Genomic DNA, 24,156 nt, shown 5'->3' with positions numbered 1-24,156 from the left:
CTACAACTCCTAGAGGCACCGGCATTTTGCAGCTCTAGCGAGCGCCTGGCGCCCTCCCCAGACCAGGCGGCATAGAGCGTCCATTCCTAGACCACAGCAAAGGGCAGGGCCCGCAGAGACACGATCCTGGCCCCTCCGCAGGGAGGTCGGTTCAAAGGGCGCATCGCGGTAGGGTTGCCTGCACCTCTACAGAAGATCCTCAGGCCGCCTGTGATCGATCACTTGGTGGTGGCGCTCGCTGTGCCTCGCGGCTGCAGTTTGAAAAGCCGCAGGGGGGACGCCAGGCCCTAAGGCTCCCCTGGAGCCTCCAGCAAGGGTCCGCCCCCCACCCCGGGAGCCAACGCCTGACCAAGCCGGATCACGCGAGTGAGAGGCCTTGGGGGGGGGGGATGGCTGAGGAAAGTTGGGGGCCGGAGCTGCGCGGCGGGGGAGCGCTCAACCCCGCGCCAATGTCCGCGCCTTATGAATATGCACGAGCCACCTCCCTCCCTCCGTGACGTCACGGGCCGTCCCGGGGTGAGCGCCGGAGCCGCTCCGGGTCCGCGCCAGTGAGTGCTGCTGTTACCGGCGAGCGAGCGGCGCGGCGAAGGACAGCGGAGGCCGTGGGTGAGGGCGGCGGCGGCTCCTGAAGCGCACCGGGCAGCTACGGCGAGGCAACGCGGCGAGCACCAGCAGACACCGGCGGACACCGGCAGGCGAGGCCAGCGCGGGCGGTAGGCGGCGGCGGCAGCTCGGTGGCGGCTCAGGCTGCGAGGATGCTCTCTGGGAGGCTGTGCTTGGTGCCGCTCCTGCTGGCGCTGGGCGTGGGGAGCGGCGGCGGCAGCGGCGACGGCGGGGACAGCCGGCGGCGCCGCCTCCTCGCGGCTAAAGGTGGGTGCTGGGGAAGTTTGTTCCTCTTTAGGAAGGAGGCAGGGCGGGCTAAAGGGTGCAGACCCCGGACTTACCCGTGCAACACCCACCCTTTCTTGTGGCAGCTTCGGCTTCTGCGTGCACAGTCCTGGAAGTCAGCACCCTAAGCTGTGGACTCGAGAGGTTCTCCGGCCCAACCTCTGGGCGGGGTCCAGGCGCCAAGGAGAAGGGGAGGTCTATGGAGTACAGAGAACTTTGAGGGCCGTGTGTGCTGGGTTGGAAGCATCGCGGGTTTGGGTCAGGGATGCCTGGAGCAAGGCAGAACATGGGCGCTGTAGAGGAAACTAGGGGTGGGTGAAGCAGGTGTTGGCTCCTGCCTTGGGGGCAAGAACCAGGGGCGTCTTCAGAGGAGAAAGACCAGCTGGACTGGCACTCCAGCTTGGGCATGGCGTGGGAACTTGTAGGCTTCTGAAAGCCTTATCCGCACCCTGGCGCTCCGCAGGCTCCGCAGCGCGGGCTCTGGCTCCCCTGGGAACGCACTCCCTCAAGATGGGCAGAGTCCGGAAGAAGCGCGGGATGTGATGGTTCCTACTGCGGCTCACCCTCTGCTTTTCTCCCGATGTCCGAGTCTCCGAGCCCAGAGCTCCTCTCTGGTCTTTCTAATTAATCTTGACCTCTCTAATCCTCCAAGATTCTTCTGATTCAAGCTGGCTTTATCAGGGGAACCTAGAAGCCCGCAAGCCCCATACTTTGACAGCTGTCTGCGAGCGCTGGGAGAAGCATTGAATGGGGAACCCTTATCTCGAGGGCGGGTCTGGAACGGAAGGTCACGCTGTAGCCAAAGGCTGGGAAGCAGCGCTGGAGCCAAATTGGGGTGTATGATGGTGGGCTGAGGGAGGCTGTAGCTGATTGCAGGATGGAGCGCTTGGCTTAAGTGGTAACTTGTTGATTCTCTGCGCTGTTGATGAGATGGGCGTGCTTTTTGGTTTCTGCCAGGTGAACGGGGGATAATGTGGTCCTTGGAATTCTGTCTGGCCACATTTTGACGACAGAGTTTTTGTCCTTGTTGGAAAAAGATCCACAAGTAGGAACAGCTCGATTTAGAGGTTTGCTTGCCGAGTTGGGAAGGAACGAACAGCAAACTGGATAACTCTGGAGACTGAGGAATTGGGAAAGCTGGTCATTTCATTTGCCTTGTCTGGACTTTGAGAGCTGCCTCTCCTGTCATTTGCAAGTGATAAATTTGGGAACAGAGGTATCCTATTCTTTTCAATCTATTGATTTCTGGTGACATAATCTGGAAAAGATTTTATGCACAAGCGTCCTAACATTCACATCTCCTCTCTTCTTAACAAGAAATTTATTTTTTTCCCTTTTTCTTTTTGTGAAGACAGAAACATTTATCACAAAAAATGTCTTTTTAAAAGTGGTATGGATTGACCATATGAAGGGACCAGCGTGATATGCTGTTGTTCTGGCGAAAATAAAGATAAAAAAACGAATGGCCAAGCAAACCTTCTGTTCTCCTTCCATTATGGACGCTTTGCTAGGCAGGCAGATTTTTATTCTTCCGAGGTTGTTTATGACATTGTTGCAGAGTAAGTGGCACATTTTCAAGCTGTTAGGGTTCTCACAGTGAGTAAGGACTAGAGAAGGAGTAATTTGGGAAGAGAACTCCATGTGTAACATGTTGCTGAGTTTGCTGAGAATGGGAAATGAGAGGAGAGGGAGAGAACGGAAATCAACAACAAATGCAGGCTTCCGTGGATCTAGATTATGTGTGTGAGAGAGAGAGTTTGTGTGTGCATGTGTGTGTGTTTGTGTGTGTGTGTATTAAATCTGTCACTTTTTCATTTCATGTTTAAAGCCATTTGTCATTCTACTGTAAAAGTTTATTGGCATTGAGACTGGGACTTACTCTGGATTCTCCGTGTCTTCTTTCCCCTTCAAACCACAAGGGGGCTGCAAAGAGCACCATTTGCTATTTATTTATTTATTTATTTATTTATTTATTTATTTATTTATTTACTAATGTGATGTTTGGTCACAACAGACACATTTATTGTAACAGTTTATTTAACATTTACAGGACAGACTTTATTTCAATGCACTCAAAGTTTACATTTCTAAATCCTGTAATCTCTGAGGACTGTTTGGGAGGAACAAAAAAACTGAGGTTTGTACATAACACACACTGCCTCTGATAGCTCTGCTTTTAAGGTTTCTATCATTTAGATTCCCATAACCAAAAAGGAGAAGACTCAGGAGGGCCGGTGAGAGAGACTGATCAGAAGGACAGCTTTCTTTCTGCGTGTACTTCTGAGTTCACAGGTAGTAAGAAGACATCTGGGTGTGTGCAGGAAGCTGCCTAGCTGAGTTGTACAGACTTTTTGAGTTGCACACACCCCCTGGACAACTGTTTACAAGTGCTTTCTTGGTCTTGGACTCCTGTGAGGCGGCACGTCTGTATAGCAATGTATTCTGCCTTTGTATTCCTTACTTCTTGCTGCAGGGGACCTAGAAGCTAATTCCTTACAACTGCTGGGGGTTTTTCCGTGCAACAGTGTTCCAGAAACAGACATTATAAAGTAGCCAGGCAGTTAAAACTTTTCCACTCTCCTATGCTTAGCGTGCACATAAAAAAACCAACCCTTCTTGGAGTCTTTAAAAGGACTGGTTATGTATACATGTACTCTGAACAATGCCTGGGAACTGTTCTAGAGAAAGGCGCAATGTATCCGAGAAAGACTGATGAACTCCAGAGAGTCACCTGAAGATTTCTGTTAAATTTAACAAAATGCCAGTGGTCTCATAACCTTAAGGGTGCAGTACACATTCTTTTTCTACGTGCCAGACTCCAGGTATAGAGATTATTCAGTACAGTCCTCGAGTATAGACCATCAGTTACCACAGGCTCACCTGGTGAGCATGTATGTAAGCAGGCCTGTGTTCTGGCCCAAGGAAGCAGCGTTATTCTCTCATTCATAGACTGGAAACCACTTTTGAATACTGCTCAATATTACACATTGCAACATCTGTCCTGGAGGGTGATGTGCACTCCTGGGGGGAATTGTCCTCAGTCATCTTGGGCAAGTGGCACATGGCTCTTAGATGAACCATAAACTTATCTCTCCAGCCAAAACACAAGGGCCCAAACATTTCTGAGCTAGAGTATACTCTGACCTGCAGCTATCCCCAGCCACATCTGGTCTTAAGGTTAGAAGGCCTTCCTCAGCTTTATTCTCACTATTACCCAAGTGTGGTCACAAGTGGGCATGATGTTCTCTAGAAACTTTCCTGGAATGGCCCCTCCCACAAGGTCTTACCTCTGCCTCAGGCATGCCAGTGTTTCGTTGCCTGATCCCAGACTGATCTGTGGGTGTTCAGAGCTTCTCTTTATTGCTTGGACTGGCCTTAAGTTGTGTGATGAGAAGCCAGGAGTGTTTGGCTTAGTGTAGTCACCTGCATGAAATCTGGGATGGCATCCATATTTTGACATAGACATTTAAAATTTTCTTCCGTCCCACAGAGTAAAAATTGAGTGTAGCTGCCAGAGAAACTTGACTTTGAATCTTGGCTGAATTACTCTCTCATCAGATGATATTAGGCAAATTAATTAATCCTTCGAGCCTTGGTTTTCACATCTATAAAGTGGGGATACAGAGCCCTGTCTTACAAGGTGGTTATCTTAACAGAATTCAGAAAGCTTCTATTTCAGAATGTGGTATAAAGGATGCTGAATATCCAATAACTTTGATTATCAATTCTCAGACACCTGGTTATGGTAGTATCCAAGACTTGGTGAAACTCCTCCTTCTTTGAAATAGAATAGCTTTGTCTAATCAGCTAAAATTCATTTTTTCTGTTTCTCTTTGTATGAGGATGGTGCACATATGAGCAAATACCACATAGACATATACAAACACACATGTACGTACACACATTTGATGTAAGTTGTGTGCATCCTTTTGCTGCTCTATGAATGCCTTTGAAACTAACTTTTAATACCAGCCTGAAACTTAATGCTGAGCGAGCTGAGAGTAAGGCTTGCGAGCATGTTATACACACATAAAGACCCAAGTGTATCTCCATGTGCAAGCACCAGAGATGTGGGAGGTTCTGGTTCCTGGAGGAGTAACTTGTGTGGTGTGATTTGGCTTATGAAAGCAGATCATCAGCCAGTTTCTCCCAGCTTGCAGTCTTAGACAGCAGATAACAGTTCCTTTTCACCAGTGGCACGCCCGTCATCTGAGATGATTTGTACTTACAGGGATGAGGGTGACCCAAACTATGATGACCAAAAGACAGCTTGAGACTCATTATCACATTCTTTATTACTTAGCCGAGCACTAATTGGACTCCATGGAAATGGTTCCATTGTTAAATTAGGTTTTCAAGAAAGACCACTGGGAGGTCCTTGGAAACCACTGAACTGAAGCCACCGGCATTCTAGAGCAGAGGAAGGAGCTGTGGGGAAGACACAGATCGGAGTCAGAAAGACGCCTGTGATAGGAGTTATAATTATCCAAATATGCCTTGGGCCCTGTTAGCCTGATCAGCAAGCACAGTTTCTGGCCTCCATTTTCCTATTCTAGACAAATTAAGACAATGACACAAACTCCAAATGAAGAGGTAGATTGTTCTTGGAGCTCCAAAGTCCTATAAGGGATGAGGAAATTGACAAGGTTAGAAGTCAGGAAAGCTTTATGGAGAAAATGAGAGGAGTCCTGATGGGTAAGTCTAGACCGGGTAAGTAAGTAGGGGTGGGTATAGAGTGGTAAATGCAAAGATGTGAGAAGTCCCTTGGTTGGTGGACTAACAGGTGAAGATCAAGCCAACACAGTACTAACTCCACTGTCTGCACCCAGACTCCAGAGCTGATAGAATGGTGCATACCTATCCAGAACCTTTCAGATGCTATCTTAAAATGCTTGTTACAATTTGATCCTCACACAAACTCTAGGAGCAGGGATCAGAAGCTCCAAGAAGGATTTGAACTTGTTCGAGGTCTCACAGAGGCATCAGGACTGAGATTACCAACCCAGAACAGTAGGGCCACCATGGATTCCCTGCTGGGGTAGCCTCACTTAGCAGAGTAATTTGAGGAGATGCTGAAGGAGGCCCAGAGGGAGGTCAGAGAGGCCCCATGGGACCTAAAGGTAATGCTGGCCTGAGAATCCTTCAGAATTGCTACAGGAGTCTGCTTTAGTGTGAAATCTTGCTTGTAGCCCCTTTTCTTGATTCAGAGTGAGCCTGGTTTGTCTCCTTTCCCCAAAGCCCTCCCTAGCTTGCTGTGTCTCATCTCAAGCAGAGAAAGCAGCTAGCTTACCACTCCTTACCAAGGGTCTGCACAACTGTCTTTGAGAAGGACCTGTGCTTTTCTTTAAAGAGCCCTAAAGATTTTAATGTCTATGATGTCCCGTTGTACCTCCCTGCTTCCCTGGTGATCTGCTCTCCTGTGGGGGCTTTGCTGGCCCTCATTTCATTTCACCTGCTCCTTGTTTTCTCCCACTTCAAAGCACACGCCATCCTCCTGTTTCCATAGAAGACTGTGACCATGGATCTCTAGAGGGAAATGTGCCATTCATCCCTCTGAGACTGTTGCTAAGCACTGTATTCAAGACTGTGCCTCTTAGAGCACTTGAAAGTCCTCCAAGACTCAGCCATGCACCTCAGAGCTACTTCCCGAGTTTGGCCTGGCCTTTTCCCTGGCAAATCCCAGCTTCTGCTTTGTTAACCACACACTAAAATGTGTAAAGGAGTCAGACCTGATGCTGCTGCCTCAGATTGGACTTTGAGTCTACAGACACTGTGTTCACTGTGTCTGAGAATGTTTACTCCGCTAAAATTATGACCTATTTTTTTGGAGTTGTTGCATTGAATTGTCATGTGAAAATTGCCAATTTAAAATAAAAGCCCATCACTTCTGTTTTATGTCGCTCTCCATGATGTCTGATTTTTTTTTTTTTTTATTATGTGGTTAAATAAATATGCAGCCTTTACTTAATTTTGGTTAGAAAACCACTGTGGTTTTCAGTTCTCATGGTCTGGATTCACCAATGAGCTGAGATGTCTCTGGGTGTCTGGTTTTCTGTAGGTAGGCAGGACAACCATGGTGTCCTTTGCCTCTATCTCAAAAGTTCCAGTAGCCAGATACAGCTCCACATGTCCTTTGAAAGGATAAAGTAGCTAAGGAAATTAAGTGATCATATTTAAGAAATTTGTTTTGAGACTTTGGGACTCCAAACCCCCAAACAAAGCCTTAGATCTTTCTCCCTTCATCTTGTCTTGTAGACTCAGTTAATTATATTTTCTGAAGTTTGAATTTAGCAACGAGTCCCTGCCCAGTTCTCTGATTCCTGTGCCACACTGCTGATAGTCCCCATGGCCATACATTGAATACAGCTGTGCCAAGCCCAGAATTTTCAGCAAAATACCAGCAAAAACTGTTAATATTATGTCAAGCACTTTTTCTAATTTTCATGGATGACTGCATTGCAGCAAATTAATTAAAACAGATAAATGTTAATCTAATGCATGTCTCCTTGTAATTAATGAACTATAACCATTATAAGAGCATTTGATTTATTATCTTAATTTATAAAATGTTGAGTTTTCCTATAAAGTTAGATATAGTAATAGGAGAAGCTGACCCATATATAGCATTAGGAAAAATAATCACATTTCTATAAATTAATCACTCTCTAAAAGGATATAGTTCATTAACACCATGAACTGAAAGTGTTAGATGTAAATTAGATTAACCTTTTTAGTGACACTTTCATTTATATTGTGCATTCTCCTCAAACTTAAAGCACTTTACATATATTAATTCAATTAACCCTCCCCAGACCTTTGTTAAGTAAGTACATATATCAAAGTTGGAAGGGAGGAGAAAAGAAACCCTTCAAAAATATTGAAGTTCCTGCCTTAGGATGTGTTATTTATGATTCCTTTGAGCAGCAGTTTCTCTGGACTTCCATGGCTTGAGAACATGGGTAGGTATTCACGATTTCTCACTCCTGTTGCCAGGAACCACTTAGCACCCTATATCTGAAGCTAGAGACACTTCTGCCTCATTCTTAGGCCAAATGTTGCAAAGAAAGTCTGGTTTATTGAGTAAGGCATACCCCATCAACTCTAGGTTTGGTGATGGATGGGGTCTGTTCAATTTAGTGCATGTAGAACCTCATACCTTATGGGAACATCCAGGGGGTTGTCTTCTTTGGGGTCAGGCTGCTGATTCTCTTCCATTTCCTGTACTTAACCATCATGATTTAATGGATGGACTCTTCACAAAGACATTGGGAGTTCCATGGAGAAGAAGCCAGGAGCAGATGGTGGCTGAAGTGAGGCTTGAACTTCATGCTCTAGTCAGCCCTGGGGAGGGACAAGATTTCTATTTCTTCATCTGCTAGAATGGATGGGGGTACCTACCACCCACTGAGCTCACTCAATCAGCTCAGTTACCGTTCCTCAGGGCAGGTGTGCTGAATGGGTAACTGGGTCCCAAACTATGGCTAGCCAGTAGAGTTGCCCCATCTTCCACAGGACTCGTGGTGTTGTGAAGTCTTTCTGTCATTGCTGAGGCTCCCAAGGACAGTTATACTCGTGAGGAAAGGAAGGGAGTGGAGGGTCTTGTGGTTTAGAAGGTTGTGAATATGCACAAGGAGATTGAGTGTATATGGGTTGGATAGCGGTTCTTTTTCCAACTCGTTTTGTCCCTTCAAATCTTCAGACCTAAAATGCACTTGCTTAGGGATGGGTTTAGACTACATTCTACAAAGGCTGCCTCTTTGGAATGCAGTAAGTCTCATCTAACAGTCTGCCTCGGAAGTAATGGTGCCAAATCCACTGGAAGGATGAATCACTCACTCATGACGAGACACAAAATTAAAGGTAGAGGGAGTAGCTTTGGGGTGTGGAGGATTCTCTTCCATGAGTCTGAAGTTAGAAAACCACTGACTTTGGTCCGTTTAAACAAGATGGAAGGAAAGATGAAGCCCATAGGGTCCCAGGGTTTGACTTCATCACCCTCTATGTCAGATTGCCTCCAGCTTCCCGTGCTACTTGGGAGAGATGGTGAATAAAGATCTAGAGGCAAGAGCTAAAAGCCAGAGTACCTTGCAGGAAAGGAAGAGAAAGGCTGCATTTGCAGCACGCCACATTTGCAGAATTTTAGTTAGGTTTTGTTTTTGCTGTTTTTGTTTGTGGAAATGTGGGTTCTCTGAAGGTCATTCCTAATCAAAGTTAAGGAATGCCACAATCAGAGCCTGGTGCCTTCCCTGGCTTATTTTTTATTGTTTATTTGTTTCTCTTCCCAAACGGAAATACAGTTATTGGTGTGTTTCTTCAGCAATGGCATCGGTCTCGGGATGGTCATTTCTTGATTACTAACTTTAGAACTGTATTTGAGAAATTCCAATGATATATACTCTTCTTTTAATTAAAAGCCATGAAAGTGCTGCTATTGTGGTTTTTTAAAATCACACTTCTGTCCTTTCTCCCTTTGAACACTCTCTTGCCTTTACTCAACTCCAATCTTCCAGAAGTTTAATGGCAGTGCCCTTGGGATACTTCTTAGGAGGGAAATGGAAGCCAGGGAGTAGCCGACAACCTCTCTTTTGAGGTGTAACCTTTTTTCTGTAACTTTTAGGAAACACAAGTCTCACCATTTTGTTCCTGAAGTGTAGCATAGACTTACAATTATGGCCTCAGCATTCAGTGCCTCTCATGTCCCATCCTCCCTGTCCTGCAAGCAAACTGCCTGCAGCAAACAGTCCAGAATCTCTCCTTACACCTTGGCACCAAGGCTTGCTTCTGGCTGCTTCCCCAAAGCCACTCCCTAGGACGGCACAATAATGACTAGAGTTGTCACCAGGATCGCTTTATGTTTCGTTTTCTCAATCCACTACACAGTGTGGACAAAGGCATTTTCTGAAAATGTAGCATTGTCCACTGAACAGAACAAGCCACCAAAGGCGTGGGTTTGTCGTGAGCATTGTCTTCATGCCACGTCACCTGGTACACGCTTCTGGCTTAAAGGCCTTCTACATGGGGAACTGGGAGCTGCCACTGCTCTAGACCCAAATCTACAAGACACTGGACTGGCTTCCTCATGTCCTACATCATCATCTCACGAGGAAGGAAACGCCTCTGACCTTGACAGGTAGCAATGGCCCATGACACCTACTCTCATCTTGCCCTGTTTGGGGTCTGCAGTTAACATGGTAACACTCTAGCTTTATGGCAGACTATCTGGAGCACTGAAGGTTGGAAATGTATGGTAGGCAGGTGTTGGTTGTGTTTTAACCACGCTCAAGTAATAGCAGCTTTTGTGTCCCCAAATTGGGACCCATCCTAGGCTCTATAGGACATGTCTCCTATTATTTAAACTGGGTTGGTAGTGGCCAGCTGTCTGTCCTTAGGAACAAGGCTCTTTTGCCCATACTGAATGCCAGCTGTGGTAGGTCTTGAGTTTCTGTGACTAGAGGAGGGTACAGGCACCATTTTGTTCACGCTTTGCTAGAACCTCTGAAGTTCCTGTGTAGCTCTTAGCACTTCTCAGCACAGATTTCTGTAGATCCCTGGTCCTCAGCATCTGGCATCCTACATGGGAACTTCAGTGTCTTTTGTGAAGTTAACCACTCTGTCCTTTGTAGCACAGAACACCATATAGACTGAAGAACATTGTCACACACCGGTGAGAATCGAGCTGTGACTATCACCTGCTGCAGAGCTGAGGTTCTCCAACATCGCCCCTTTAGGCCTCCTTGTTCCCAACAGCCTTCCGTTAATCCCCAGACTGTGCAAATCCTAAGTGGATAAATCACACCTGCTTTCCAAACAGATCGTTAGAAACGATTTGCAATTTGTAATATCAGATGCACGTGTACAAAGAAGCGAAGATGAGGTTCTTAATTGGAAAAGCTTTGTTATCAATTAAAGTGGGATGGCCGCTTTCGGGGACGCCTGTGAATTTCTAAGCCCACAGCTCCGGCATCAGGGAACAGAGGCGGAGCTTTCTGGGTTGTGTATATATCGTCTGCAGAAATGCACAAATGGGAATCTCTCTGAAGCCAGAACATTTACTTTGGGATCTAAGGAAATGCTGGTTTAAGTCTGAGCATTAATGCACGACTTTTATGCATTGGGAAATACTACTTCTCTCCATCAAACCAAGGCCCAAGTCTTCTGAGGCTGGCAAGAGGCAATCTCTCCTAGGTTACAGGAGCTAGAGGTGTGGGCTATGTTATGTAGCTTGCAGTGGGGGGTAGATTCCTGGCTGCCGTAATTTTGCCCTTTCTCCTATGGGTAAGAGTTGTTCTCTGGGTAATCCTACCATTTCCCATGAGGGCTGGCTCTAGATCAATCCAGGATATCTCATCCCATAACTCTGGTTCAAGTGGGAATAACATTGCTCTTGGTTTACCAAGGCTGAAGCATGGATCAAGCAGGTTTACTAGTGTGTAACAAGAAGGAAGCAGAAAGGACCTTAGAATCAAGAGTCTCCCCCCCACCCCCCCGTGTGTGTGTGTGTGTGTGTGTGTGTGTGTGTGTGTGTGTGTATGTGGTAGTGACACCATTATTATCTTGAAATGAAATTTACACTTAAAAAGTATGTATATAATTTAACAAGCCCATATGATATCTAAACAGAGATATATAGGAACTACAAGGAAATAATATGTAACAATGTGTATTCCAACCCATACTAAAGGCCTACCTGTATACTAAAGGAAGAAGTGAAATAGACGCTCGTTGTGAATTCAACAGCAGTTTCATGTGAGCCACTGTGAATTCAATAGCCACCAACACACCCAGGTGTCTAGTATCTGGGTGAAAATGACATCACGAATAGGAAGATGGTAGTGTGACTTTTACAAGTGCTGGGATGTTTCAGGTAACAGTCTGAACAAGACAAGACACGCACCTTTATTCCCAGGACAGAAGACTCTGGCTCTGTCGGAGCTACACAAAGAACATCCAGCTGACCTGTTCCAGTGTGGCTGCTGTGAAAAAGCGAACGGTAAAACTCAGGAGGAGATGTGCAGGTTTAGGTGCTCATTTCTCACCCCTGCCTGCACCCCAAGACACCAAAGCCTAAAATATGCACGTTTTATAAATACATCTTTTCCGGGAGCTGTCGTGGGGAAAGAGGAAAATTCCAGCAGCTGGTGGGCAAGTGAAACAGGCCAACTTTACCTAAGGCATTGTGTAGCTCTTCTTTAGCCTGGTCCAGACTCACACCGCACTGAGTCAGAGCAGATCACTTGATTAAGTTACTGATGAGACAAGGTCTATGAATGTTCCCTTGTGGAAGGAGATGGTAGGCCCATAGGTTCACAGGGCTCAGGAACCTCCATGAAATCTTTATGAGGCTCGTCCCGTCCCTCAAATTATGTAAGAGGTGAAAAAATGGACCAGGAGATTTAGAAGCTTTCAGTAGTGTAGCCGCTTGCAGTTGCTTTATCAGTGATGCAGATTTGCATGAGTTGTCCATAGCAACAACTCTTTGTGCCTCTAAGTCACACGGGGTATCTTGGTGGTGGAGCCTATCAAGCATGCATTAGAACATCATTTAGAACATCATTTAGAACAGAGGACATTTTGGGTGGGGCGGCATGGTTTAATATAGTGACTCCTGCTTCTCTCCTTCTGTCTTGGATTCACAGAAGTGGTAAGTGGGGCTGGTGGGCCATAGCATGCCTCATTCCTTTGGGGGTGGATGACTCCTTTGAGTCAGATATAAAACTAAAAATTTAAAATGATCTGGACTAAGTCTGCACCCAAATGTAAATGAGAAGCCGTGAACCTGGCTGGAATCTATACTTGGTGGCTGCCATTCGTGGGGAAAGAGGAGCTCAGTGGTGTGTTCAGGCACACTGCTGAGACAGTAGACTCACGCAATGGGATGGATACATGGGCAACACTTCTATCAGGGAGATGAAATGTCCTGTGGATGAAAAGCTGTGCACTTTCATTGGGAAGATAGAAGAAGGAAAATTTTGATTTTGTTTTGCTTTTAAATTCCTAGGAATAGATTTATTCCCCCCACACAGCCCCCTGATTTTGTTTGTTTCTGAAACAGGGTCTCACTAGGTAGCCTTGGCTAGAACTCAGAGTTCTGCCTACCTCAGCTTCCAGAGAGCTGGGATTAAAACTTCCTTCTCTTTTCCTTATTAGATTTGAAGTGTTGCTGAGGATGAGACTATTTTGCCAAAAGAGACTCAGCAACTTAGAGATGAAATGCAATTTGATGGCTTGATTTAATGGGAATACCACAGTCTCTTCCTAAGTGATTTGGTGACATTTGGTAGCTCTGCAATATTTGACTTCGAGTTGAGTTTATAAAAATTTTAGCCTAATAGTAACATCAGGCCTCTGAGGGATGTATGTAGTTTTGAAATGAAAAGACCTGGTTGACATTCTGAATCCAAAGTCAACATCGTTTCTTATGCACCACCATATTTTCAATTATGATAGGATGATGAGCTGTGAATTTAAAGATGGCTTTCCTGGAAGCTCCTGCACACACAGCCTGTGTGTAATAAGGAGAAAAGCTTGGTGGGAGGGGTTCTCACACCCACCCTTCTGACTTGACTTACTAAATACTTCTTTCCCAGGCTGCTCTCCCAACCCAAATCTGCCACATTGGTTCCTTCTTGAAGTCTTGAAGTATATTTAGAAAGAGAGAATTTCTATACTTTTCTGAAGTATTTACCTTCTGATGCTCCAGAAATAGGTGAACTTACACACACACACACACACACACACACACACACACACACACTTTCACACTCACGACAGCAAAAGAGGTTATGAAATTCCTGAGAGCCAGACAAAAGTACATCAAAGAACAATTTGGAGGAGTGAGACAGATGGTTAGGGTGTGTTATTTTAGCATCTCTTTGGCATTTCAGCATAGATGCAGGCCACTTCCAAGTAGAAGATGCTCAAAAGGGACACTAAGCTTTCAGTACGGCAGTGTTTGGCAGCAGTTAAGGTCAGGATCTCATTTAGGCAGTCCTGGACTGGTAGTTTTATAGAGTACTGGGAGTTTCTGTTTTTTAAGTAACTCTGAAGTGTTTCTAGACCTTCCTGTGCCACAGGTGACCACACGACTGGTTGGAAATGGCTGAATAATTCACCTATAGCCAGTTGAGGATGAAGAACGGCCGGCCAATCACCAGCTTCAGTCTGCTGGGCGAGGAGAGGAACAGAATGGTGCAGTTGCCATAGAAAGAACTTGCAAACAGTGGCTTGGAAACTGGAGCCTCCCCCTAGAGAGGAAGTGAACTTCAGGATATGCTGTACATTTGTCTTGACTTCTCTGTGGAATGGGTTTTCATCAGGATCAATGTGGTACAGGTGGCTAGAAGCGGAAGCTAGATAGTTGTAAGACATGTATGGGGGGGGGGAGTAATGTCTCTGTGGTGCAAGATGCACATGCGTGGAGAAAACAAGGTCTCTCCACCTCTCCACAGAGGGTGCCTACAACAGCTCCTGTCAGTGCCTGGCCACAACTCCTCTGTTAGTGTCCGCAGCCCAACTTCAAACAGTGTCAGCCTTTGTGCTTGTGGCCTCTCTCTGGTCACGAGAATTCTAAACTTGCAGTCATGGCAGATGGCCTGGTCTAGGAAACTAATATTCCAAGGATCTGTTTTTATCAATGGCTGCCAAGAGTGGGCAAATCCTTATGCCCCTCCCCTGCCCCCACTCCCTTTGCCTGCAGGTGGAGGACCTCAAAGGCACCCAGCATTCCTGCTGCCTGTGGTGGTAACTGGCTTCCTTCTCTTCTTGGATTCCTGTTGTACTTTTCTTTCCATCCTCCCTGAGATCACCCCTCAGTATGGGAGCCTAGACTTGGGGCCTACTTTTGAGGGAACCCAGACTGAGAGAGGCTGAGCAAGGAAGTCATTTATAGAAAGTGTCCTTGCTGTACCTCTCTGAAACCCCTGAGGCAAATCTATCAAGACCAGAACATCCAGTGTCTTCAGACATTCGGCCAGCCTTGCTTGGCAGCTATGAGGCTTTGTGGGACATTTGGAGATCTGTATATGACTTCTGGGAACTCTCAGTGCTCGTGTGCAGGACTTGGAACCCGCCAGAACCCGCCTTCGTACCATCTGGGCCTGGAAGACTTTGTTGGAGCAAACACGGTACAGTGATCTGCTGCTGATGTAGACATGGGCCTCTGAGGAAGTAGAAAGTATTTCTCTCTACTTCTCAGGCTTCGGAAAGCCCCTCAAAGACAGCTGCCCTGGTTCCTTGAGCCACGTCTGTCCTAAGAAGGCCCCCTCTGGCTGTGAAAAGAGTCCACGTGATCCAATTGCCTGAGGGGACTTCTGGCACCCCTGATCATAGTCAGATTTCTTGAGTATTTTCTCAGATCACCTATAAGTAAATGTGTCAAGCACTTAGCTCTGTCACGAGCATTTTCCTGGCTAGTATAGAGCAGCCCACAAAACTGAAATCCCTCCTCTCCCAAGAGCCTCCAGCACTCCCAGGTCTAAATCACTATGGCCGTTCAAATATTCCAGACTGGCACAGAAATCCTCACTGATAAAAATTCTGCCCTTCCTCTGAAAGACTAGAGACACTGATCCATTGTCACGGGCACAGCTTGATGTGAATTAGCCCATCAGCTTAGCTTAATATCATGGCCAGCTCACGAGGATTTAGTATTTTTTGACAAATGACTTTATTTTTAGAGAGGAGTGTTATCATCCCATAAAATATGTGCAAACAAGGAATGGTTGGAGCGGAGTCCATCTGAGTATCAGAAACATTCTCTTAATTCTGGGTGACTGATGCGTGGTGTATGGACTGTCTCTAGATCTTGATTGCGTTCCTCAGAAGCTGTTGCGGAACTGCTCCAAACTCACGCTCTCATCTCAGAACATGGGCACAATAAATGTCAGCCTAAGAGGTTGCTATAAAGTAAGCTTAAGGTTTTGGGGCTCGGACTATGGGAGGCTGGTGCTGTGGTTACCTGTTGATAACCAACAGTCTAGCAGCAATAGCGTTCTCATGTTCTTAGTTTCTGTGACCCAGGGATTTAGAGGTGGGTTGGTGATGACAGTTTGCCTCTGCTCTGGGATGTCTATGAACCTGACTGGAGGTTGGGAGCGTCTGGATGTTTCTTCAGATGGTTGGAATGGATATCTCAAGGGCTAGACCTTACTGAGAAAACTAACCAGGTCCTGCGAGGATCATATGTGGTCCTTGGATGCATGAAAATTAAGGATGGCACCCCTCTTACCTGGAAGCTCAGGGCTCCAGCATACAAAGCAGAATCTGCAAGGTTTTTTGTGGACTTGTCTGGATCTCATTCCTAATGCAGGTAGAGCAAGGATCTTTGCAGCACCTTAAGTACAGCTGTCCCTAATGGATGGCTCGAATTTCCTCCTTGATTTGTTGTACCTGACCTTGGTCTTATCTGGAATGGCCTTAAGATAGGACAGGTAGACAGAGACACTCATTTACTGGAGAGTAAAACTGGAATATTCCCTACGAGAGGATGAGCACTTATAGAGAGAATTCTGGGAGGACTGTGGTAAGTGAGACACAAGGGCTGAAGCATGGTGTCAGGGTATGTGAGTCTGAAGACTCACTGTTCCCTACAACCTGCCCTGCAGCTAACACAAAGCGTATTGTACTGTAGACCAGCATATTCTGGATTCTCTCATGCACTAACTCCTGTCAATCCCGTATGAACCTTTTGAGGTGCATATCTTGTTAGAGTTGAGGAAACAACTAGGGCTCTTAAGTGAGTTCTTAAGTAACTGAGCCCTGATCACTGATTTCAGAGTCTGCCTTGCGGTTGTATGCAGCCTCTCATGAGGTAATGGGTTCATAAATTTTGCCCTGCCCTTGTGTGTGTGTGTGTGTGTGTGTGTGTGTGTGCGCGCGCGCGCGCACGTGTGCATTCACTCGCATTAATGGTGTTCTCAGCTCTATTCTGTACTTAGTGAGAGCAAGAATGTGTCTCTCTTTATGTTGCCCTCCTGCACAATTTGAGTGCCTTAGAAATGAGGGCTGGGCTTCACAGAGAGGCCTCCATCCCTTTGAAGTGGCTCTGCAAGATGATTGGATTGTCTTGATAAGGATACCTTCTGTCCCTGTGTCAAAAAGAATGGCACAAGCATTGTTCCTCACATCCTATTCTCTGAAGGAGATTTTGTTCTGGTTCACTGTTGAAGTATTGTTTTTGAAATTGCAACACAGAAGGTCTACTAAAGGGTTGTCCCACTTGGAACGAACTCTTATTTTTCCTGTTTCCAGGTTAAAAGCGATAACCGTGAAGCCAACAGAAAGAAAGCTCTCCAAAGAACAGTGTAGTAGCCAACAGGTTAAAGCTGATGCATAAATGGAACATTTGCATGACAAAGACCTTGAGCTCAATGCTGACTGTCATTCATCAGTAATAGTATTCCCTGAAATCCTGAAGGTCTTAATTAACTAAATATATAATTTATTTTTGTTGGTAAATGCTTTTTGCCTCAGGAGCTATTCAGGCTTGGATATCACTTCCTGAACTTAACCTCACCGAGGCTGTGTCTGTTTTATAATCCCCCTTTTCTCCCTCCTTCTGACTTTAGCAGCCTGCTTGGAGCTTACACTTCAGCCAAGGTTGTCTATTTGAACAATAGCTCTTTGTCCTCAAGATGATCTGAATTTTGATAGGGAAACTAAGAAGATGACAGATTAAAGTATTAAGTGATAATTCTGTGCAGGAGCACAGGGCAGGATGGAGGTTGGTGGAGGTGATGACTACAGGGGGATGCCTCCTCTGGGCAGGACACTCCAGGACTGCCCATCTGTCCAGCCTTGGTTCTGCTACATGTGACACTTTGAACTTGGGACAGAAGCAGGTGTTCCCTTCTTCCAAGAGATCTCACTTCCTCCCCTTGTAGGCCCCTGGGTTCATCACCCTATACCCTACTCTATTCTAGATCCCAACCACTGGGAAGAGAAGCCTCAGAAAACTCACATCCTCAATAACTTAAAATTAAGCTTTTCATTCTCCCTCGATTTTGCTCCAATTATATCCTGAACATGCCCGAGGAAGACTTCATACAATCTTTATGGCTTTCTTTTTGTCTTCTTTTTTTTTTCTTTCTTTTTAATTTGAAAAGCTTGACTGGCCCACCAGACAGCAAGCTTTGAGTGGGAACAGGGCTCATTTCTTCATTCCTGATGGAGCCCTGGCATCTGCCCTGTCAGCTGCATGGATAGACGAAGGCGTGGATGAAGCAGTTCAATGAGATACCTTGGGACATGTAGAGTTCTGAGAGGCTATAAAGTTAGAGAGGGTTCCAGAGATAGAAAGTGATGTTAGTTAAGGTCCCAAAGCTTGCAGAGGATTTCTGGCATATTGTCTAAGAGTTGAGACCAGCTTTCTCATCAGAACTTCAGGTTGGGCTCTAGGAAAAAGAGGGGCTCTACAATGTTGTGCTCCATGCCCTTGAGTTACTGGAGTTGGGCCAGTGCATGTGGCTGGGCAGCTACATTCTCGGGCACTCAGTCTCAGAGCCACCTTGAGAGGGTCCCTAGCTACTTACTTTTCTTCAGGAGGAGTGCACAGGGCCGACTCATACTTGAGATTGGTCAGACAAAGCACCACTTTTGCTTAATTTGTAGTTTGTATGAATGGTTGCCCAATCACAGGGTTATGGCCACCAGAATACTTGACCTGTAGTGATGTCTCCTAAAGGTGGAAAACTGCCAATGAGGACCAGGGTTGTCCCTAGCCACTCTTTGTAGGGCCTATTATCTACATGATGCACATGTTAAACCCCTCTCTGGAAAGCATAGGATGAGTTGGGTGTACTTCATTTTCTCCCTTGCCTGGGCTTTCTGAAGCTGGTATTTTTTTCCTTCTTCCCTTTCAGTGATTACATGTGTCTTGTGGCATAGCATGCATTTGTATATAAAAGACGGAAATCCGTCTGCACAGTGTGTGAAGGCCTCACTAGGTAAAGTGATAAGTTTGATTTCTGTTTAGGATGACATGTTCATGAGAGTCTGGCTGGCCCTGACATACCTGATATCAGGCATTAAGCAGTGGGAAAAGAGAGCAATTAGAAGTCCACAGACTCACAGTCACATACCTGGAAGCTCATTGCTTCTATCAGCAGGCTGGTGTTTCTACAGACTCGTGACTAGGCAACAACCTTATGCAAAGGATGTCAGCTGTATTGGGAGGGTGGGTATACTGTGAAACATTGTACCATATGATTCTACTTTCACATGTATATAATATTTCATCCTTCTGGGATGACTTGGGTCTTATATGATGGTGTCCTAGAGGAGAAGCAATGTGATAAAGGATTAATTATGTCATTTGTCTGGTTTGTTCAGATCCGTTCATAACCCCAGGATGCTCTGCTGTGTGGTAGAAAACTATATCCTCCAGAAGTCTGGCTAGTTTGCATCTAGTTTGGTAGAGTCAAGATGTGGACCTAGTGAAAGATTAGAGGATTGTAGGAAACCTTTGTCTTGTTTTCCTTCCTTCCTTTGCCCTAGGTAACTTTAGTAATTTCTCCTCCCAGTAATGGTGGCCTAACACCCTGTCTCTGTCAACTATAGCATGCAAAAGGGAAATCTAAAGTTCCTGAACTGTGGTGTGGCCCTAACCTTTAAGGCTCTGGTATCCCTGCTTATGTCTTCTGTCTCTTTAGCCTTAGGGTTATAGTAGTTTCCTGTCTTGCCAAGTGATCTGATTTTCCATTACTTGGCGCTTATGTATTCACCAAAGATAGAGAGCAAAGTAATACTAAAGAAATGATCCCATCAAGTTTAGCTAGGTGAACCAAAAATTTTATTGATGTTATTTACAGGAGCACAAATGAGAGTTTTCTTACAGAGCATGGGTGACTTGGGCAGCTCTTTTCCTGTCCAAAAAGCTCACCCAGCACACTTGTAAGGCATATCACTGCAGTTCTTTGACCAGCTCTCAAACAGCTACACTAAACAAGATTCTTCAAGTTGTTTAGTGCTTATTTATTTCCATGGATGAACTTTCTGACTTTTGTAAGGTCTGGGTCTTGTAAGCTTCTTGTGGGTATCATTAGCCATTTGAATTTCCCTCCACCTGCTATATGATATTCAGTTGTCTAATTTTTTTTTGTATTAAGTTTGTCTGGAGACACATGAAATAATTACAGGTTTCCAGTTTGGATGATAATACATCATCACAGGACTAAGTATGTAGCAGGTATGATTTCTCTCACCTTTCGTCTTTAATTTCCCTTGCTCTCTTTCCCCAGTCTCTATTCTGTAAGATTCTTACTGTTGTAAGCTCTTCAGAGTCTGAGTCATTCATTTAGTTCCCCTTAGTCCCACTCTTTATACCTATGGCTTTAATACAATTCTTTTGGCCCTACAAAGTAATGAGTATGACTAATGAGTATGACGACTTGTTTTTCAGTTGGTAGAACCATTTAGGAAGGATTAGGAGGCGTGGTCTTCTTGATAGAGGCATGTCACTGGGGGCAGGCTTTGAGGTTTCAAAAGACTCATGCCATTCTTAGTGTGCTATATGCTTCCTTGTGGGTTGAAATGTAAGCACTCAGATGTCCCTGCTGCCATTCTTTACTCTGCCATGATGGAGCTAGCTTGCTATCTTTACCATGTCACCTACCTAGTTTATTCTGTTCAGGTCTCTATTGTAAGGTGTAGAGCCTCATCCTCCCCAAGATCCAGACTGAAAACATGATCTTTTGCCACTTGGTCTACTTCACCCTAGCTTAGACCCTATCATCTTCATCTTAGACCATTACAGTGAGATGCTGTCACTGTGGTTTTATTCTTTTCATTTTTTTCAGGTACTCATCACTAGATCTGAGCAGAACATCCCTTAAAGCTTGAGTGGTCTCTCATGGTTTACAAAGGTTCTGGACATTGAATCTCCTTGGTATTGATTCTGGAGGACATGAGTCCTTATCACTCCTCCCCCAAGGGGCGACAGTAGCTTGTAGCCCCAGTCAGTTACTCCCACCCGCTGACCCTTAGCATTTGCTGTCTTTTCCTTCTGTGTGTCTATCAAATAGCTTTTGGGAACATTTGGCCATCTTAGAAAGCTTTCTGATGAACAAAATGGAAATTTGTGGCTATGATCGAAGTTTACAGTTTGGTTTAGCTGTGCAGTGGGTGTTGGAAGGGGGCCAAGAAGAGAGCTCCCGTCAGTTAAGAGAGCAGGATCACCATGGGGTATCAATCACTTAGGACTACTGCAAAGACACACGATTATTTCAAGGGTCATCCCTTGTGCTTGCTAATTGTATGTCAACTTGACACAGACTAGAGTCATCTGAGAGGAGGGAACTCCAGTTGAGAAAATGCCTTTTTAAGCTTGGGCTGTTGACAAACCTGTAGAGCATTTTCTTAATCAGTGATTGATGCGGGGAGAGCTCAGCCCGTTGTGGATGGTGTCATCCATGGCCTGGTGGTCCTGAGTTCTATAAGAAAGCAGGGTGCAAAAGCCATGGGGAGCAAGCCAGTAAACAGCACTCCTCCATGGTCTCCGCACTAGTTCCTGTTTCCAGGTTCTCACCATGTTTGAGTTCCTGTCCAGAATTCCTCCGGTGATAGCCTATGGATGTAGAAATATAAACCAAATAAACCCTTTTCTCCCCAACTGGCTTTTGGTGGTGGTGTTTTATCATAGGCATAGTAACTCAAACTAAGACACACCTTTAGCAGAACGACCTTGAAAAACTGAAGATTCTCTTGGATATGTTACAACACAGACAGCAGAGTAAGATTCACAGCCATTTCTCTAACAACTTTTTTAGCTTTTCTTTTCCCCCTAGAAATCACTAAATAAAATTTTACAAATCTTTGCCTGGACCCCAGAGATAGAAAAACAAGGAGCTCATGAAATAAGCTTTTAGACTATGGAGTGACAACAGAGTCCCAGTGTTTCCAACTGTTCAAACAGATAAGTCAGGGGGACTCCTGGGATCAGTTTCAGTGTGCATGAACTTTGAGCTCATCATCTTCAAAAACTAGGGTCAAAGAACCACCAACCCAGCCACTCATCCACTCACATGGAGCTGTTTTGTTAAGGTCTTGGTAAAATAGAAATGCAGGATGGGTATTCCAAAAGTACAATGCACCGAGGAGTTGTTGTTGTTGTTGTTGTTGTTGTGTGTATGTGCGTTCTGATGTCTTTCCTGGATCCTGTGGCAGGTTGGAATAGGAGCTGTGGAGAAGCCAAGGGAAGAGCCACCCTCTGCTGTCAAAGCCTTGCCCTGAAATGTGGAAAGAAGCAGAGTTAAACAAAACATACAAAGCAGTGAGATGATGATGGGAGCTGTCAATCAGCTGAGCCTCTAGGTGCTTTAAAAGTAAAATAAAAAATGGGGGTTCAAGTTACAGCCTGGCAGCTTGTGGCGGTATCGTGCCCACATGCTCACAGAGGAGAGGATTACAGAAATGCAATCTGGTTCTTTGCCTGGTCAGAGCATGCTTTTTCAAGAACAAGAAAACTAGAGTTCCTTGAAGATAGCTTATTTATTTCACAATTTTAAAAATACAGTCATATTGTAGAAAATTAAGGAAATACATTTTAAATAGGAACATTTTAAAATTTGCATTAAGAGATTTTTTAAAAAATCGCCCATACCCTATAGCATGCAGAAATAATTCTAAAGATATTTCATAGGTTTTTTTTCTGTGCATAATTTTACATAATTCAATTCACACTACATATACAATTTATATCCTGGTGCTTTCTACTTGGCACCATCACATAAGTATTCTCCCAGGTTATTAAAAGCTTCTCATAAGCATGGCCTTTAACGGCTGCATAATATTTTAATATGTGAGATGCCATGATTTATTGGGACAGTTTTTTTTTTTTTCATCAGATACATTAGTGTTTCCTAGCTTTTTTTTTTCACCATTGTAAATGATCCAGGAGTGAAACTGTTGTATCTCATTTTATGTCTCTAGGATACAGATTTAAAAGTAGCATCAAAGAAAAGCCAAACTGCTTTCCAAGAGGAATCCATCAATTTATATCCCTGAGCACAGCGTTTCAGAACATTCTCCACTACCATTTTCCTAACAGGTGCTGCTAGAACACAGCAAACAGCATTTATTTAAAGTGTATGGGGCTCTGACTTTTGACATCGTACACACCCTGAAAGCCATAATCACAACAAAGGTGATGAACAAATTCATTACCTTCCACATCCCTGCATCCCTCTTTGTGATCCTTCTTTGTCTTCCTTCATGCCGCTCCCTATCAAACAAACACTGATACACTGTCTCTGCTTATGAATTAGTTGGTACTCCCTAGGGAGAAACTTAAGCATGCATGCACGCACACATCTACATCAAAATATATGGCACATGCTTCTTTGTGTCTGGCTTTTTTTACTTGGAATAATAATTTTGAGATTCACCCATCAATGCCTGGACACACTGTTCCTTTTAAGTGGTGAATAGTATTCCACTGTATAGATGTTTAATATTGATTGATGGACACTTGGTTTGCTGCTTGGTTTTTGTTGTTGTTATTGTTGGGGTTTTTGTTATTATCCCAAATTAAAGTTGCTATAAGTAGCAATGTACCAGTAGACATATAGTTTATTTCCTCAGGTAGAGGCTTAGGAATGGAGTAGGTGTGTTCAATGGTAGTGTGTGTAAAACTGACAGGAGTCTTTTGTTACCAGCAATCCCCTCTTATGGTGAAGCACAGATGTATTAGTATCAGTGTTGATGCATATTAATAATTTAACTGAACAATTCACAACTTCTCATTTCCAAGAGAAGAAGTAGGAGGGTGTCTGGAGACTGCTTCCTTGCCAGACACATATCTGCTGGGAGTCAGGGAGGGGCTCAGGGGCTTCTTTAATTTGTTCCATGCAACAGATCTGGAGCCCAGCTCTACCTCGGATATTCCCGGACCCCTTCTCTGTTTCCCTCAGAAGAGCAGATGTAGGTTTTTTTTGGTCCTTGGTTTGATGGTTCTGGTTGGATTCTCCTTTCTAATTATTGGACTCCATAATGGAAAGGTCTGGTCTTTCTCTGCCTCACACTGCTGCCCTCTCTCTGCTATTCCTCATAGGAGGAGGGGGAGTGGCCATGGGCAGGGAAAGTGAGGCTCTCTCACATAGGATGTCTTGGGGACCCTGTATTCCAGCATTTGGGGCTACTCTGGGTAAGTAAAATGGGCAGGAACTAGAATCATCTCCACCCTAGTCTTTCTGTGCTGTTCCCCGAGACTCCTGCCTAGAATTCACCATCTTAACACTGGGGTTTCTGATGTAAAGATGTTTGCCCATTGGCAGT

General features: G+C 45.0%; 1 protein-coding gene across 1 annotated transcript in view; it reads left to right on the top strand.

The window, feature by feature from the left end:
- Window positions 1-755: 755 nt before the first annotated feature.
- The window catches only part of CLSTN2 (calsyntenin 2), a gene marked incomplete at both ends in the record, with an annotated part of 550,546 nt that continues 527,145 nt past the window's right edge, over window positions 756-24,156 (top strand). Inside the window, one exon of the mRNA XM_080934098.1 lies at window positions 756-870. Within this exon, the coding sequence (XP_080790224.1) occupies window positions 756-870 (115 nt within the window). The remainder of the gene's footprint in view (window positions 871-24,156) is intronic.

The sequence above is a fragment of the Micromys minutus genome (genome assembly GCF_963924665.1).
Source record: "Micromys minutus genome assembly, chromosome: 21".
Lineage (NCBI taxonomy): Eukaryota > Metazoa > Chordata > Mammalia > Rodentia > Muridae > Micromys > Micromys minutus.
The sequence above is the reverse complement of the archived record's forward strand: the minus strand, read 5'-3'. Positions and strand labels throughout refer to the sequence as shown.